The sequence below is a fragment of the Lepisma saccharinum genome, chromosome 1, assembly GCF_977018435.1.
Source record: "Lepisma saccharinum chromosome 1, izLepSacc3.1, whole genome shotgun sequence".
In the NCBI taxonomy this organism is placed as follows: Eukaryota; Metazoa; Arthropoda; class Insecta; order Zygentoma; family Lepismatidae; genus Lepisma; species Lepisma saccharinum.
Genome location: NC_139229.1, coordinates 162766758 through 162782992, shown reverse-complemented (window position 1 = coordinate 162782992; position 16235 = coordinate 162766758). Strand labels below are relative to the sequence as shown.

At 36.6% G+C, this 16235-nt stretch overlaps 1 protein-coding gene across 3 annotated transcripts in view; it reads left to right on the top strand.

The window, feature by feature from the left end:
* LOC146003383 (uncharacterized) overlaps nucleotides 1-14209 on the top strand; it is a 59213-nt gene extending 45004 nt beyond the window's left edge. For all 3 annotated transcript variants that reach the window (XM_083141666.1, XM_083141671.1, XM_083141679.1), the window contains exons 10-12: nucleotides 5540-5746; nucleotides 11383-11468; nucleotides 12703-14209. In XM_083141666.1, coding sequence (XP_082997792.1) covers nucleotides 5540-5746; nucleotides 11383-11468; nucleotides 12703-12829 — 420 coding nt within the window. In that variant the 3' untranslated portion in view covers nucleotides 12830-14209. The remainder of the gene's footprint in view (nucleotides 1-5539; nucleotides 5747-11382; nucleotides 11469-12702) is intronic.
* Nucleotides 14210-16235: the final 2026 nt, after the last annotated feature.

Here is a 16235-nt window from a genome sequence, read left to right as displayed (position 1 = left end):
ACTCACTCACTCACTCACTCACTCACTCACTCACTCACTCACTCACTCACTCACTCACTCACTCACTCACTCACTCACTCACTCACTCACTCACTCACTCACTCACTCACTCACTCACTCACTCACTCACTCACTCACTCACTCACTCACTCACTCACTCTCTCACTCACTCACTCACTCACTCACACTCTCACTCACTCACTCACACTCTCACTCACTCACTCACTCACTCACACTCTCACTCACACTCTCACACTCTCACTCACACTCTCACTCACTCACTCTCTCTCTCTCTCTCTCTCTCTCTCTCTCTCTGTGTGTGTGGGGGGGGGTGCGTGGGGGTGTGTGTGTACACACGCGTTGATTGTCTTCGAACTAAAAATAGGAATGTTTTATACAACGAAAAGAATATTTTATTGTTTAATTTGAGTTTCAATAAATTAATATAAATCTGTATGATTGTTTGAAGCTTTCCGCCTGAAAAGATTCTGTGAGCTCTGAACTTTCGAAGTACAGTATGTAACATTGTTATTCGTACACATAGAATTTCCGAGGAAGAAAATGTCATATCTACTAGTAAATATAATAATATTCATATGTACCTGGAAATTAATGTTAATGAAGGTTTCACCAACAAATGTCAATAAAAATGTATGTTCAAAGTGTAAAAACAGAGCATATAATTTGTGTGAAAAGAGAAAAACACGCTGTTTCATGCAACATTGTTATTCGTACAGGCAAGAGTTTCGATCTTCCTCGCATACAGCGCCTCAGCTATTTGGGCGATTTCGTGCAGTTTTCAACTTCGTAACAAGTTTGAACATGTAGGCGCGCTGCACTCCCCGTCAAGCGGAATGTTGGCGTAGGTATTGTTCTAGGCCTATCGTCTATCTATCAGCGTGATCGAAATGAGCAAGGTGAAGGAACTTAGTTCCGATCTGAAGGATGTTATTATAAATTTGGCCCTTAGAGGTTTTTCGTTAAGAAAAATTGGACAAACAGTCAATAAATCACACTCTACAGTTCAATACATAGTAAACAAATTTAGAGAGGAAGGTTCAACACAGAGTGTGCCGAGAAAACCAAAAGAGAGCCGGTTGAATAAACGTGATGAATGCTTTATTTTAAAAAGAGTGTGAGAAAACCCCCGACTAAGTGTTCCTCAGTTACAACCGTTAGTGGAAAATGTTCCTGACAAGATGATGTCCGATCAAACTGTCCGACGTGCCTTGTGGAAGCATGGATATCATGGCAGAATACCACGAAAGAGGATGTATGTAAATAAGGTAAATCGCAGGAATAGACTTTCATTCGCGAAAGAGCACATCCACGGGACCAGAAATTTTGGGATAGTGTCATATGGTCAGACGAGTCCAAGATTAATATATACGGGTCAGATGGGATAAATTGGGTCTGGAGAAAATCAAATAAAGACAATGACCACATTAACACAGTTCCAACAGTTAAACACGGTGGTGGGTCATTAATGATTTGGGGCTGTATGTCGTCCAAAGATGGTGGTACCATTCAGTTTATTAATGGTATCATGGATGCATATGTCTACTTGGACATATTGAAGAACAATGCAAAGCAGAGTGCACAAAAAATGGACATGCCGCCTATCTTCAGATTCCAACAAGACAATGACAATAAGCATAAGGAGCGAGTTAACATGAATTGGCTAATATGGAATGTGCACAAACTACTACAAACACCAGCTCAAAGTCCAGACTTAAATCCCATTGAGCATTTATGGGCAATTTTGAAGAGGCGAGTCCATAAAGCAGACGTCAAGTCCAAACAAGAGTTAAAAACTGTTGTGCAAGCCGAGTGGAATAAAATAAGCTGTGAAACATGTCGGAAACTGGTAAATTCTATGAAGAACAGATGTCAAGCAGTAATTAAAGGCAAAGGATACGCATCCAAGTATTAGAACTGTCAGTCAATTTGCTCTGAATATACTTTTCTCTAATATATTTTTAAGTGTACGAATAGAAAAGTTGTACAAAAAATGGCATGTTTCTCTTTCAGTTTCATTTAATTTATTATTGTCATTGGTTATACAGAATTTGGGTAAGATTTTATGTTCCTAATGATATTAGTTATTGAATTGTAAAGAAACAATTTCAAAAGAGTGTATTTCCTATCGGATATTAAAGCATTTTCTTTGAAAATCCGTGTGTACGAATAAGAATGTTACATACTGTATTTATTAACTATATGAAGTAAAAATAATAAAATGTCAAAATAGGAATCTCTGTCCCTTCTTTTCTAGATTTTATTCAATTCGATTACTGCGTATATTTATTCCCATTATAGTGCTTAAAGTAGATATATAGAAACAAAAGCGAAGAGTTTTAATCACAGATGCTAGAACCGCGCGAGGAGGGTTGTGTGTTGAAATACGACACCAGCGCTACAGTCGGGAAATCCTCGAACTTTCAGAAGGCGAGGAAGCCAAATCCTTGTATTTATTGTTATAAAATTATGTAATTTCTGTTGAAAATATTGGGTAAACGCTTGGAATTATCTATGTAAATTCACGACACTAAGATGCACAATATTGAACCTAAATGGTAAGATGATTTAAAATTCTTCAAACGCCCCATTTAAAGCTAGTTTCACAACCAATTAATGCTGCATTTCCAATTTTTTGTACGCCAAACTAGAATCCCAAATTGATTATTTATTCATTACATCACTTCATGTATCCTTCTAGAAAAGCCTTGCAGAGTATCACCGAAATTGGAAGCATATGTTGGGAGTTTTGTTCAATAGAATAAGAAGCAGTTTTCAGCTCTTGAGAGAAACATCCAGCCGAGGCTTAAGACCTAATTTATGATCGAGGCTAATCCTAAGTGGACTTACAATTTTGAGGAAATTTAAACTGCTAGAATCTGCGTCCACAATAATGTTGATTACAAAGTGATGTTTTAACCTTTAGCAGTATGCTTTTCAAACCTGCTGCGATGTTCAAAAGAAATTGTAATTGTCGTATAGAAATGAAATTGACCATCCCCTGTGGCCACCAAAATACACCAAAGTGAATGTAAAAATGTAGTATTAATATATAGCAGTAGTACATTCCTACAATCATGCAAAGTTTTGTTGAAAATTGGCTGATATCTCTTGGTGAAAAAAATAATAGCAATGTTGCCAGCTTACAGTAAGAATTTCCGTAATTTTGCTTCTAGCGTTGGCCCTGTGAACGCTGGATGGAACTAATTTGGAGGGAAGCATGACAAAAGACCACTCTTTGAGGTCATGTATTGCTTGTCTCCCAATTTTTTAAGGAAATAAAATGAAATTTAACATTTTACAAAATCTTAATTTTCGGATTTTTTTCCCCCTTAACATTGTTAGTGTTCTTTTGTTCTCATTCTTGTGTGTAAATGAGTAGAATGTAATGTTTCGTGTAAAAGTGAAATATATCAGCAGAATGCAGTTCTTAAAGAATTATAACACTTTTTATAAGATATATCCGATAATACTCAGAGGCAAAAAATACATTTTCAATTTGCTCTTGTTAATAATGGTAACAATGCATATTTTGTTTTGTAATTTGAGTATGTCATACCTTCATATGTATATAAATGAAAAAAAGGAACAACTGAATTATCGTGTGTAGTTTTCAAGATGGGAGGTGTTAATTGCTGCCACATGGAGGGTTTTTTCAATCGAAACCAGGCATCCTGAATGCCATAAATTTGGGTGGTTTCGTTAACAAGCTGGTGGGAGTGTCTGTGTCACTTGGTCAAACTTATCCTCCAAAGTGGTATCATGAAATATGTGCTTTGTAATCAAACTAGAATGTGACCAAGTGTGTGTTTCTAAAATGTTGTTGTACAGCAGGATGTGGGAGATGTATGGGTCTTAACATAAAAAAATCAAAGAACATTATTTGGTTGGTAGAATCTGACCAGGTGAACCTGCTGGTACAGAAATGGTCAAGGAACCTAGAAAGACAGAACTCCATAGGTGTTCGAAGAAGGAATTATCGAATTATCATCAGTGTAATGGATGCAGCCATGTTGCTTTTGTATTTTCCGATTTGTTCTTTGTAAAAATAAATTAGGAGATAAACATGCATAGAAATGTGAAATAAGTTTAGGGGTTCCAGAAAGCTTCCATTTCAATTTGGTAGTTTACTTCTGTAGCTCATTAAACCCTTTCAAGAATGGGACAAGAAGAGATCTGTTCAAAACCATAAATAACTGAATGGAGAATGTTGCGAGTTTTCCCCATGCTAAAATGAGTTCTTGTAACACAGGGGTGCCCACCCCCCCCCCCACCCCAAGGCCCATGATGCACTCCCCCCTCAAAGAGGTAGAACATCCCTCAATTTTATGCTGAATTAATTACTCAAATTATTTTTATCAGATAAAATTTGCGGAAAAATATAATACCAGAGGTGAAATCACGAATTTTGCCATTAATAATAATAATAATAATAATGGCTTTACTATTATTATTATTATTATTATTATTACCTCTACTACCAGTAGTAGTAGTAACAGACGTTATTATCCCATAAAGTATGCAAAGGGGGGGGGGTAGAAGTCTGTGCTAAAGCATTTGTTTGGAACAAATGATATGAAACCTTTTTCAAACCTGTCAATTTCACATTAGCTAATAATGGTAAAGAAACACACACATTTTTGAATGGCAGAAAATGAATGATAAATGCATTCCGAAGATACATGTGTAGCTTTCACGCACAACATATGTTTTACACATATGCAACATGGAGCGACATAAAATAGAAAATACCTATTCAACAAGCTAACACTAAACTGTGTACGTATTGAAAGCTTATTCAATTCAAATATACAACACATGTTATTTAAATACATTACATTACATAAAAGAAGCAGAATGCGAACTTTTTAGATCCAATTTTTACAAAATGTATTTTTATTTGCATAAAATTTGAAATCGAAGGGGTAATTGCTCCTCTGTGCTCCCCTGCAGGTCCCTTTGGCCGTCAATGTTTGTCCCTACCCTACCCTAGAATTGACTTCTGTCGAAGGTTGGGAGGTTTGGGGGCAATGACCCCCTGCCACCTCTGTGGTTGCGTCACTGTATAATACAGACATATTTAAGCAATATATGTTTACTTTAGATACTTTAGGCTCACTGCCATTGTTAGTCAACCTTATTCTGCACAGTTTGTCTGCTCGACTAACCTTGTATTAATGTGAATACCATGGCCCTCCCCCTCCATCCAAACTGATTCAAAAGGCATAAGAGGTGGTGTTTCATTTCAACCCTATCGCCGTGATCACCCACAGGTAGATAGAAAAACTATACATAATAACCGAAACTAAAAATCAATAACAAGTCAATCAAATGATACCATTCCCCCCATTTTTTTGTCCCCCCCAAAAATTCCCATGACGCAGGCATGTCATGAAACCCCCCTATTGGCACCCCTGTTGTAATGTGTGTTAAAGAGAAGCTAGGTGGAAATATGATATTGGCCATATGGCTTGATTTGTAAACTTAGATATTATTGAATGAAAAAAATGTATCTTTTCAGCCAACTGTTAGCCCACGGCCCCAGGAGCTTGTGTTCCCACCAATGCTACATCCTGAGTTAATGCCTTTCCCGTTCTTGGCACGTCACATGACAGCCCGTCTGGAGGACTACATGCGAGTAATGGAACAGCGCCGTTTGGCTCAGATAAACCGTGGTGCCTCTCAAACAACCATAGAAAGAAACACATTTCCTCACAAATACAAGAAGGTACTTGTATATGTTTATACTAAATATTTGTAGAAAATGTTATAAAAGTGAACTTATTCTTATTGTTCTCAGAATCAGTTGCTACTGTGGGATATATTATATTGTAATTTCAAAATAATTTCCAACATTAGATCATTGCATGGTGGGATTCTATGTGCAACAGAATTATGATGCAGATGTATTTCTGGTGCTGTGTTAAATAATAATAATTATTATTATTTATTATGGTGGATGATTTTAATTTTTTGATATTAGTGTTTTTAATTTAAAAAGCAACTTATATTAGTTCCATAAAATAGAAGTAAAATATACGAGGCGTATTCGTAAAGTAAGTACCGTTTGCAAATATTGCCGCTGTAGCGCTGCAGTCCCGACCGTGTGAGCTCTCGCTGACGTCCTTCATCCGTTAGTTAGCCACAGGCACGCATGGAAGCAGGTCATGCTTTTTCTTCGTAGTTTTCTGAAGGTTTGAAATGTTCAAGAAAACCAATCGGCCCGCCGACTGTGAAGTCCGGTCTGTGATTTGTTTTCTCAATGCAAGAATGGTTGAATTCTTGCCTAGAGGATAGACCACCAACAAAGATGCCTGCTGTGACTCATTAATCCGGCTGTGTCGTGCAATTCAAAACAAAAGACGTGGAATGCTTAGCGAAGGCATTGTGTTGCTTCACGACAATGCTCGTCCGCATACGGCCCAACAAACTCAAAATGTCATCACATCATTTGGCTGGGAACAATTTGTTCATCCGCCAACAGCCCTGACTTGGCACCATTTCTTTCTTCATCTGAAGAATAAGTTTCTTGCTGGTCAGCGTTTCGACGAGGTTCACGACGTCGAAGCAGCAGTGCATAGATGGCTTTCGTCACAGGCGGGAACTGATGATGGGATACAAAAACTAGTCCCACGCTACGACAAATGCTTGAACAATGGTGGAAACTACGTAGAAAAGTAGTTCAAGGTCTGTAGAATGCAATGCAAATAAAAAAAGGTACGAAACTATTTTACTGTATTTTTTACACCCTTTCGGTACTTACTTTCCGAATACGCCTCATAGTTTCTTTGTTAGATTCATACAGGAAGCAGATTTTTTTTGATTCCATAAATAAATGGGGAGAATCTGTTGTCATATACTTAAAGAGGAAAATGGTATTAAAATTATCTCACAAGGGAGGTTATCTAAGTATCCCCACCTGTTTCCATGAAACTTTGCAGGTGTATAGAGGGGCCCTAAGGAAGAAATATGTGTTTTTGTGTTTCAGCTAAAAAACGGTGTTACGGGGCAAAACTCCCCTCAAATGTCAAGATGAGGAGAAATTGAAGTGGGGATCTGACCCCCGAAACCACGTAAATATGGCCTAGGAAGCACACACACAGTAGAGAACTGTAGGATTGTCGGTGCCAAACACAAGTGATATCATGTAGGATGATGGCAGTTGAAGTTCTGTGCTAATAGTACTGGCAGATACACAAGTGGGACACTTGAGATATGAAGTGCATATCACTGGCAAACACAGCTCTGCGCTGTGTGTGTTCCAATTATATGTGAATGTTCTACCTATGCCATATTTAAGTGGTTTCGAGGTCAGATCCCCACTTCAATTTCTCCTCATCTTGACATTTGAAGGGTTTTTTGCCCCTCAAACCGTTTTTTAGCCAAAACAAAAAACACGTATTTCTTCCTTTGGGCCCCTCTATACACATGCCAAGTTTCGTGGAAATCTGATAGGGAGACAGGGGTCAGATCCCCACTTCCATTTGTCCTCATCTTGCCATTTGAAGTTTTTTTGCCCCTTCAAACAGTTTTTAACCCGAAACAAAAAAAAAACATGTATTTCTTCCTTTGGGCCCCTCTACACACCTGCCAAGTTTCATGGAAATCGGAGGGGGACACAGGGGTCAGATCCCCACTTCCATTTGTCCTCATTTTTACATTTGAGGGGGGTTTTGCCCTCAAATCTGTTTTTAGCCAAAACAAAAAAACACTTATTTCTTCCTTTCGGCAACTCTATATATCTGCCAAGTTTCATGGAAATCAGAGGGGGACACTTAGATAACCTCCCTTGTCAGTAAGGAAAATTAAGCTTCAGTTTTATTGCCCCCCCCCCTTTTCTCCTTTTCTCATTTTTTATGTAATTTTAAAGAATAATAGTTTTTCTTGTATGTACGCATTGCTTGCATTGTAGATTTATTTTGTCAAAATGAAAATAAATGTATGATGAAGGGAGCGTGTGTTCTCTTGAAACATCACAACGAAAAACTGATTTCTCCTATCTTCATCAAAAATTATAATTTTTAGGGATTGGCTGATTTAATCAGTATTGTTATCAATGTCGGCTGATGTCACTTTATTGTTATAATTGGGAATCATTTTTAATAATATAACAATATTTATAAATGGTCTGTAATTTATTGCACTCTCAGTGATTTTCTTGTTGTTTTAATGCATATAAAGATATACAGGAAAACCTTGTTAATGCGAAGTTCAAGGTACCAAAGAATGTTGACTTCGATTTATCCAAACTTTTCAAGATGGTGCCTATTTTTCAGGTGTAAGTAAATTACAGTATAAATTACCCCCATAACAGATGTTTTATATTTGGTAATAGCTCACAAAATAAGCTTCATATGTCTTTTAAAAAACTGTATTTTCTTTCAATTGTGCACAGTCGTTGCTTTTACACAAAATTATTACAATTCTAGTTCATGCACTACATAATAATATTGTATGTTTTAAAGAAACTATAAAAAATGTGGGAAGGAAAATAGATCATGAAAACGTTTTCACCTAAAAAGTCTTTTAAAAAACGGTATTTTCTTTCAATTGTGCACAGTCGTTGCTTTTACACAAAATTATTACAATTCTAGTTCATGAGAAACCCGTTTGCACTGAGACATACGGAAAAGAAAACAAACTCTCGTTTATTGGAAGGGAAACTCGAAGAATGTTGACAGCAGTCACACTGGCATCATCCAAAGTCGGGAGATCGAACAGAATGAATATTGGATTTTATATGGATTTACTAGAGCATTGTCCGTTACAGGATTAACTTGTAAGATCTCTTGGGAGACAAACACAACCTTTCTCGAGACCAGAAAAAAAAATGGGGTAAATTTCATTCTGGTTTGACTGTCTAAAAATACCTCGTAAAAAAAGTAACTTTTTCTTTGCTTCAGCCAACTTCATATTCACCCTCCCCAATCCTCCTTTCCAGGGAGCAGTCTAAACTCTTCCTTGACTTGCGATCTGTTTGCACCAAATGTGGATCCAAGGATACATTAAAGAGCGCTGCACTCGGGTTTGGATTACACTTTAAACTGTATATTTAGTCCCGATTAGCCCATCAGCATAAAATGAACTCTAAGACAAAAGCATTATGAAACTTATTCATTTTCAGATATCAAAATGGGGGATTGTTATTTACTCTCACATTAATACACAATTTATTGTTGGATTTAGGAGTATTCTGGAGGTCAAACACTCACCCTGCCAAAACTTTACCTCCTGAAAAACTTTTTTTTTTTTTATCTATTTCAGCGTCCATTCCTAAATTGAGCATTGTGGGATTTATTTTTTTATAGCACGCGAATGGTTCCGAAGAAAAGTGGCGATTATATCTTAACTCTTGTTTTTCTTTCTGGAGATCTAATTTCGTTATCGTCAAATCAAAACAGCTTTGCGAGATTGAAATCAATGACGCTTTCTCCTTCACGCTGGATGAGTCATTGCTGTTATCGGCAGGTGATAGCTTTGCAGACGCTAGATGACACAGTGGTGCCAGCTGCAGCATAAACACAATGAGCCCGGCTGGAAGTTCGAGCAACAGGTGGCCGAAGATAAAATCATCAGCAGTGTGAAGAAGAAAGAAATGATCCTTGGTTTACATTTTACCATGCAACAAACAATAATACGGGCAATATTTCCTACGCAGGCAGCTGCATTCAAGGAAGAAAAAGGGACCTGACTTCTGCAATTATCGCATTGCCGTGCACACCAGTGGTGGAGAATAAGCTGTTGTAGGAGAAGGGAGGGGGCCACTTTTTTCTTTTTTTTTGATTTGGTGTTTTAAGACCGCTTTATGCACAGTAAGGCTAATCGGGGCTGCACCTACTGTTTAAAGTGGGATCCGAACCACTGTGTGTCTCCACCGGGTATCAAACTCTAGACCCCTTAATTACAAAGCGACGATGCTATCACTGTGCCATCAGGGAGGCCCACATTTTTTCTTATCCTACGGTTTTTGTTTGTTTTGAAGAATGTATTCAGAAGTTGCTTCACTTTAGATGACAAAGGAGAGGAGGAGAGTTCCACTTCAAACCTTACCCGGAATCTGCCTGTGTGCGCACAGGAGCAAAAAATCGTGGCCAAAACAATTAACATTGACTTTCCCCCATTTGCTGACAGGAAAAGAGGGAGAAGGCACTCAGACAACAGAACACTTTTTTGGAAAATTTTATGACATCGGCGCCATTGAAAAACGGGAGTTACGACATGTAAGATAGAGGTAAAATTTTGCATAAACCTAGATGACAACGTGTTAATCAGGTTGACAATCTGTAGTTGGCCTATGTGGCTTTGATTATCTGTAACAGTTTCCCTTTTGTATGAAGTGCTACAGGGCACAAAGAACACACTTTGAATGAATGTGGTTACTGGAAGTTGTCGGCTATCAGGCGAAGAGTTGCTCGCTCACGGGGAAACTGCTGAATCTCGAGCTCAGAGTTAGACAGATGGTCAGGTGTGAAGCGTTTTTATTTTGGAACATCTTATCTCTCATTTCTCATCTGGCTTGACCTGCCATGCACGTTGACAAAGAATGCAAGTCCAGCGAGCATTTCGGGCAGCTTCCTCAGAGTTGTCATCAGCTCTTAGAAAAAGGAAGCATGTCAAGGTCAATTTAAAATAACATCCAAGCTCACTCCACGTTTGATCTTCTCTTGTCGACTTATGCAGGTGTCTACTTCGAATTAAGCTAAACCAGTTTTCCCGAAGGGTTTCGTAGACAACTTCGTATTAAAAATTATCCGTATTTCGATTTATCCATACCGAAAGACATTAAAAATCCTATCTTATCGGCTGGGAAATGGGAAGAACTTCGGATTAAAAGGTACTTTGTATTAACCAATATCGAATTAATGAGGTTTTCCTGTACATTGATCAGTGTGGTGACTTACTCAGGTTCTTCACAAAATGTTTGCTACTTTTTATCAGTTCAGTGGAGTATTGGTTATTGGTAGATACCTTAAGTTTATCCAGTTGCAATAAAACCAAAAATGATGATTGTTGCCAGAAACTGATTTTGAGTGGATAAAATGGCATGCTAAATACAATTTTTATGCACCAAAGGTATTAACCAAATGAGGGGAGAAGGCAAAAAAATTCAGGTCCCTAGTTATTTGGACCAGTAAAATGTATAATGGTACCCTGTGTGTGCCAGTAAAAAGTTTCATTTCCATCCATCCCTACTATTTCACCAATCATCCATATATATATCGCACTGTCTTTCCACGATAAAGATACAAAATTGAGGTCAGTAAGTGGTGTTATGGTTACTGTATACTTAAGCTTTTAGTAGTTCTCAGCTGACTGGCACAATATTTATTATTTTGCTGTTAATTGATGTTCTTTCTTCTGCAGGTCAAGAGAAGCACAGATGAGTTGGAAGATAATACCGAAAAGTGTACTATTTGTTTGTCAGAATTTGAAGACAATGAGGATGTCAGGTAAAATTCATCCTTCCTTAATGTTAAAATGTTACCATATCTCAGGTTATTATGAATGTTCTTGTGCACTATTTTTTTTTTTTAATAATCTTAAATTTAAGCATTGCCATTGGAATCTGAAATAAATATTGTTAACTAGCACAGGAATTATATAAAATAATTCCATTAGGACTAATGTTAAAAATTCACCAAATAGAACCTATGAGACAGTCATAATTAACAGGCTAACGTGCACATATATTTTTATTAAACCAAGTATTACCTGTTTCTAATTCCATCATCATTTTTCCATGATTGTGTAGTTTGATTTACTGTCTAATTACAATAGACATATCACATCAGTGAGGTGTGTAGTATATTCTGAGATATTAATATATTTATGAAGATTATGTAAACTCTGTACATTTTCATAGGAATATAGTTAACACAGTAGCTAAACATTTTTTTCATGTATTGATTTCAGAAGCATTGGGGGGGGGGGGCATTGTTTATTTTCATTGGAAGATACTTTAATTTTTGTGTCCATATTCTTTATTTATATGTAGATATGTAATAACCACACACAATTTGTCACTGGAATTCATCCTTCTAAGATAGTTTGTGTAATATTATACAAAAGCGTTGAATTGCTTGTAGCTTCCAAGAAAAGAAAAAGCGAAAAAGCTAATTTGAATGTAAGATTTATCACAAGTAAACAAAATAGCTAAAATTGGCACAAGTACTTACACTGTTATATTAATCTCATAATTTAGCACAAATAAAACTTGTTAACAGTTTGTTTCTGGTGATGCACTCTTCTTAATGCTGGTCCAGCAGTGAGACAATGTATCAGCAGTTTTAGTCCCTCAAGATACATTGCTCAAGGGTTGTTTTTGAGTAAAAAAATAAATACAAATAGCTTCATTTATGTTTTATCTATTGTGGTTACTTATTTTCATGCACATGTCTCAATATACAATATACAAAAAATATTTTCCTCATAAATTTAGGTTTAGAATATTGCTTTCTCATTAATATGTAAAATATACTCTTCAATTCGAACACACATAAGTGCCAGAAGATGTGCATGTCTTCCAATGTAAGGTTTATATGAAAATTGCAGTTTTACAAATTACATTTCAAGCTCCTAGTAAGCAGTATCAACTAACAGGAAACAGGTCCAGACATGGTATGCTTTTTTAGCTGGCAGGGAACATAGGATCCGTGGCTCATTAGAATTTTTTTACTTTTTCAGGCGCCTACCATGCATGCATCTGTTCCACATTGAGTGTGTTGATCAGTGGCTAGCAACCAACAAGAGATGCCCAATTTGCAGAGTGGACATTGAGGCTCATTTAACTAAAGACTTCTCATCCACTTGACAGTTACTGGAATGCGTAGGTTGTAGTAAGGGTCTGACAGGAGACTGATCATTTGAAGAAAATCAGGGTGTTTCAAGTATCCTTAAACCACAGCTGCCAGTATATAGTGTGGGCTTGATGTTTGAATAATCTTTATTCCTGTGTGAAAGTTTGTGTATGTATGTATGTATGTATGTGTGCGTGCATGCATGTGCATCTGTGAGTAAGAAGGAACATAAAGGGAGGGAAGTAGACACACGTAAGTGTAATTCATTCAGTGCGAGTTGTTTGTCTGGCTACAGGGCAAGCAGTAGGCATTTAACTATGTCTGTATACCTTGTAGAAGAATTATGTATGAGTATTGAAAGCTTTATTTTAGATAAATATATATTTTTTTAATTGCTTCATTGTATAATTGGTGTTTCTTCATGTATTATTTTTTATTTCTGATTACTAATGAAAATTGATATTTTGTGATCTGTAATTCTTGCGAAAATATGATGAATTAGTGGGGAAAAAATGTAAAACTCAGAATGATGTTCTACTGCTGATAGTAGTATTATTTTTTAAGAGCAAGTGATGTGATTGTTTTGTATGGAATATTCAGATTTACGTATGCTGAGTGAGATGATGTTTATTATTATAATATTTACATTGCTCCTGTATTATTTTACTGTGAAGCTTCCATAGTATAATGCATAGTACGATCTTGCATATTCCAAATGTAATTTGTTTTCCTTTTGTGTATTTGAAAATATTATGTACCAATAACTTTGTTGGGTTTGTTACTTTTTGCTTAAGAAAAAGTTATGTTGGCCAGTTTTGAAATTTGCGTGCAGACTGCAGAGCAAAGAAATTTGTTATTTTTTTGGAAACAAGACTTACTTTATTCTATTCTGTGAATGGTAGTGCAGATTGAGAATTATGGTTGGAAACTCTTGGAAATACAAAAATGTGTGTGTAATAGTAGTAACGGAGGAATCCACAAAAAAATCATTTTTTTAAAAAAGTGCCCTATTTTGTGATGTAAACGTGATGCTCAATTCTGTGCTACTTTTCCAGCAGGCAAGTCTTTTACTGTTGGACACGTGTGGTTTATGAAACTATATCCATTCATTGTAAATGGTTCTAATTCCAGCAAAGTGGAAACATGGCAGTGTAAGGGAAAAAAATCTTTTATAAGTGCACAAGTATGCAGTTTGATTTTAGGGCTGGTTTCTATGAATATTTTGATGGAGGTGATGAAGCTTGTTGCAAACTTGTATTGAATGATTATCGCCCATCTTAAAAGTGTTATTTATTAACATGAAAGTAAACAACTTTTTTAAAAAAGGATGTACATTTGTATGAGTTCTTTGGTACATTTATATTTTAAATAAAGATGACCATTCATTTGGTGTAGATGATGCATTGTGTCTTGCAGGAATCAAGGAAATTTCAGCGAACATACAGGTGGAATCTACTAGAACACTTCCTTTATTCACACGAACAGGACTGAATTTAGTTTCATTATCCATTCAACCGAGGGTGCCCACAGGATTTTTGTCTGGGGAGGGGAGGGGATGCAGAGTAAGATTTCATATTTTGCCCTTCAGTCATGGAAATTCATATTTTATAGTATTATTACAAATCATAAAATTAAAAGTACCTTTCCCCTGTTTTAAAGCTCAGACTTGAGTCCACTGAATTCGCCTTGCTTCCTATCTATTTTACTTTCCTATCGCTTTGTTGATGAACAGTTCTTTTGTCTTTTTGTACTTTTTCATGATGTACAGATATCAGAGACCGCTTAATTTGCAGTTCGTCATGGCACCTCTGATATTTTTTTGTCGTCTTAACTGTCATGTTCAGTAAACTTAGTTATATCCATATCATTAAATTACTAATATTTTAAAATTAAAATAACTGCCTAGTGTAGTTATGTTCGCCAAATACGCACAATTCATAAAAATGTATTAGTAATGAATACAGCTTAGTGGATTATATATGTTCGTCATTTTCAGGACCCAAATTTCCATGTGTAATGCTCCTGTGTGCTTGAGCCTATTAGGTGCATCACGTTTGGTACTTTTAGCAACACAATTAAATGCACCAACATGGTGAAGTGGTTATCACATCTTGCTACGATGCCAGGGGTCCCAGGTTCGAATCCTGGCCTGGGCATGGATGTTTGTGTGTCCATTCATTAATTTCATCATATCATCACTCATCCCCATCTTCGCAAACTAGCCAAAAGTGGCACGAAGCGAAGTAAAATAAAGCAAATCAATCAATCTTGGTGTTACTGTTTGTGCATTTTGAGTAGGGTCGGTTTGTTACGTTTAATCGCTTTAGTATTTTCATTACTTTTCTTCCTATCCTGCATGTGAATACAACTTATGAGCTTTGCACAATAGCTACTTATATAAGGGAAATCGTTTATATTTCTTTTGCAAGAATGAGGTGAAACTCAACAAAGAAACTTGCATGGCAAGTCTAGGGCTTCGAAGCTTCAACCTTCACTGGCTCGGACACTTACACATGGGTCTCCCTGATGGTATAGTGGTAACATTGTTGCCTTGTAATCAATGGGGTTTTGGGTTCAATACCTGTTAAAGGTACATGGTGGTTTGGATCACACTTGAAACTGTAGACCCACTGCCAATTAACCTTCCTATCTATAAAGTTGACTTTAAAACACTCAACTTGGCCACTTATGCTACCAACTTTTAAAGATATTTGCACACATTAATATTGTTTGTTACTTTAAAAGCCGCATATTAATTTCTTTGAACATCACCCTTAAACCTGATCCACACACAAATGTTTTGTCTTCAGTTTTCCATGATAAGGTAACTTTGACTGATAAGAATGATACAAAATTTGCAGGTACATCATTCATGCTTATTCTGTCTTCAGTCATTCCAAAATCTCCATGGATGAAGCATTATTGACACGACACATATAATTTCAATGTGCAGTGAAATAAAAAAAAATTGCACACATCTAGAGGGATTACTTAAGAGGGGGTAAATTCTCACATGTCTATTTGCTCCATGAATTATGACAGGAACATGAGGATTGACATATGGATATGTGGATATGGACACCTAATGCAAATTATTAATGCCGGTAACCCCAAGAAATTGAAAAACAAGAGACTACTCTTCCAACATCGAAACCTGGTGTAGAGTTAAGTAAGTTTGACTAATTAATTGGATGTTTTCCATCTACATGCAATGACTTCAGTTTTGCTTGAAAACAAAGCTCCAGCTCATCCATTTTCCAAGCAGTCCTCAAAACCTCATTCAGTTCATGCAAGACTGATGACAAAACACACACAAGTGTGAACCAGGCTTAAGTGTCAAAAAATAATTTTTAATAATTGTACAGTTTCATCATTTGAATTACATTAATTTTTCCAGATATATCAGGGGGCAAGTGTTCT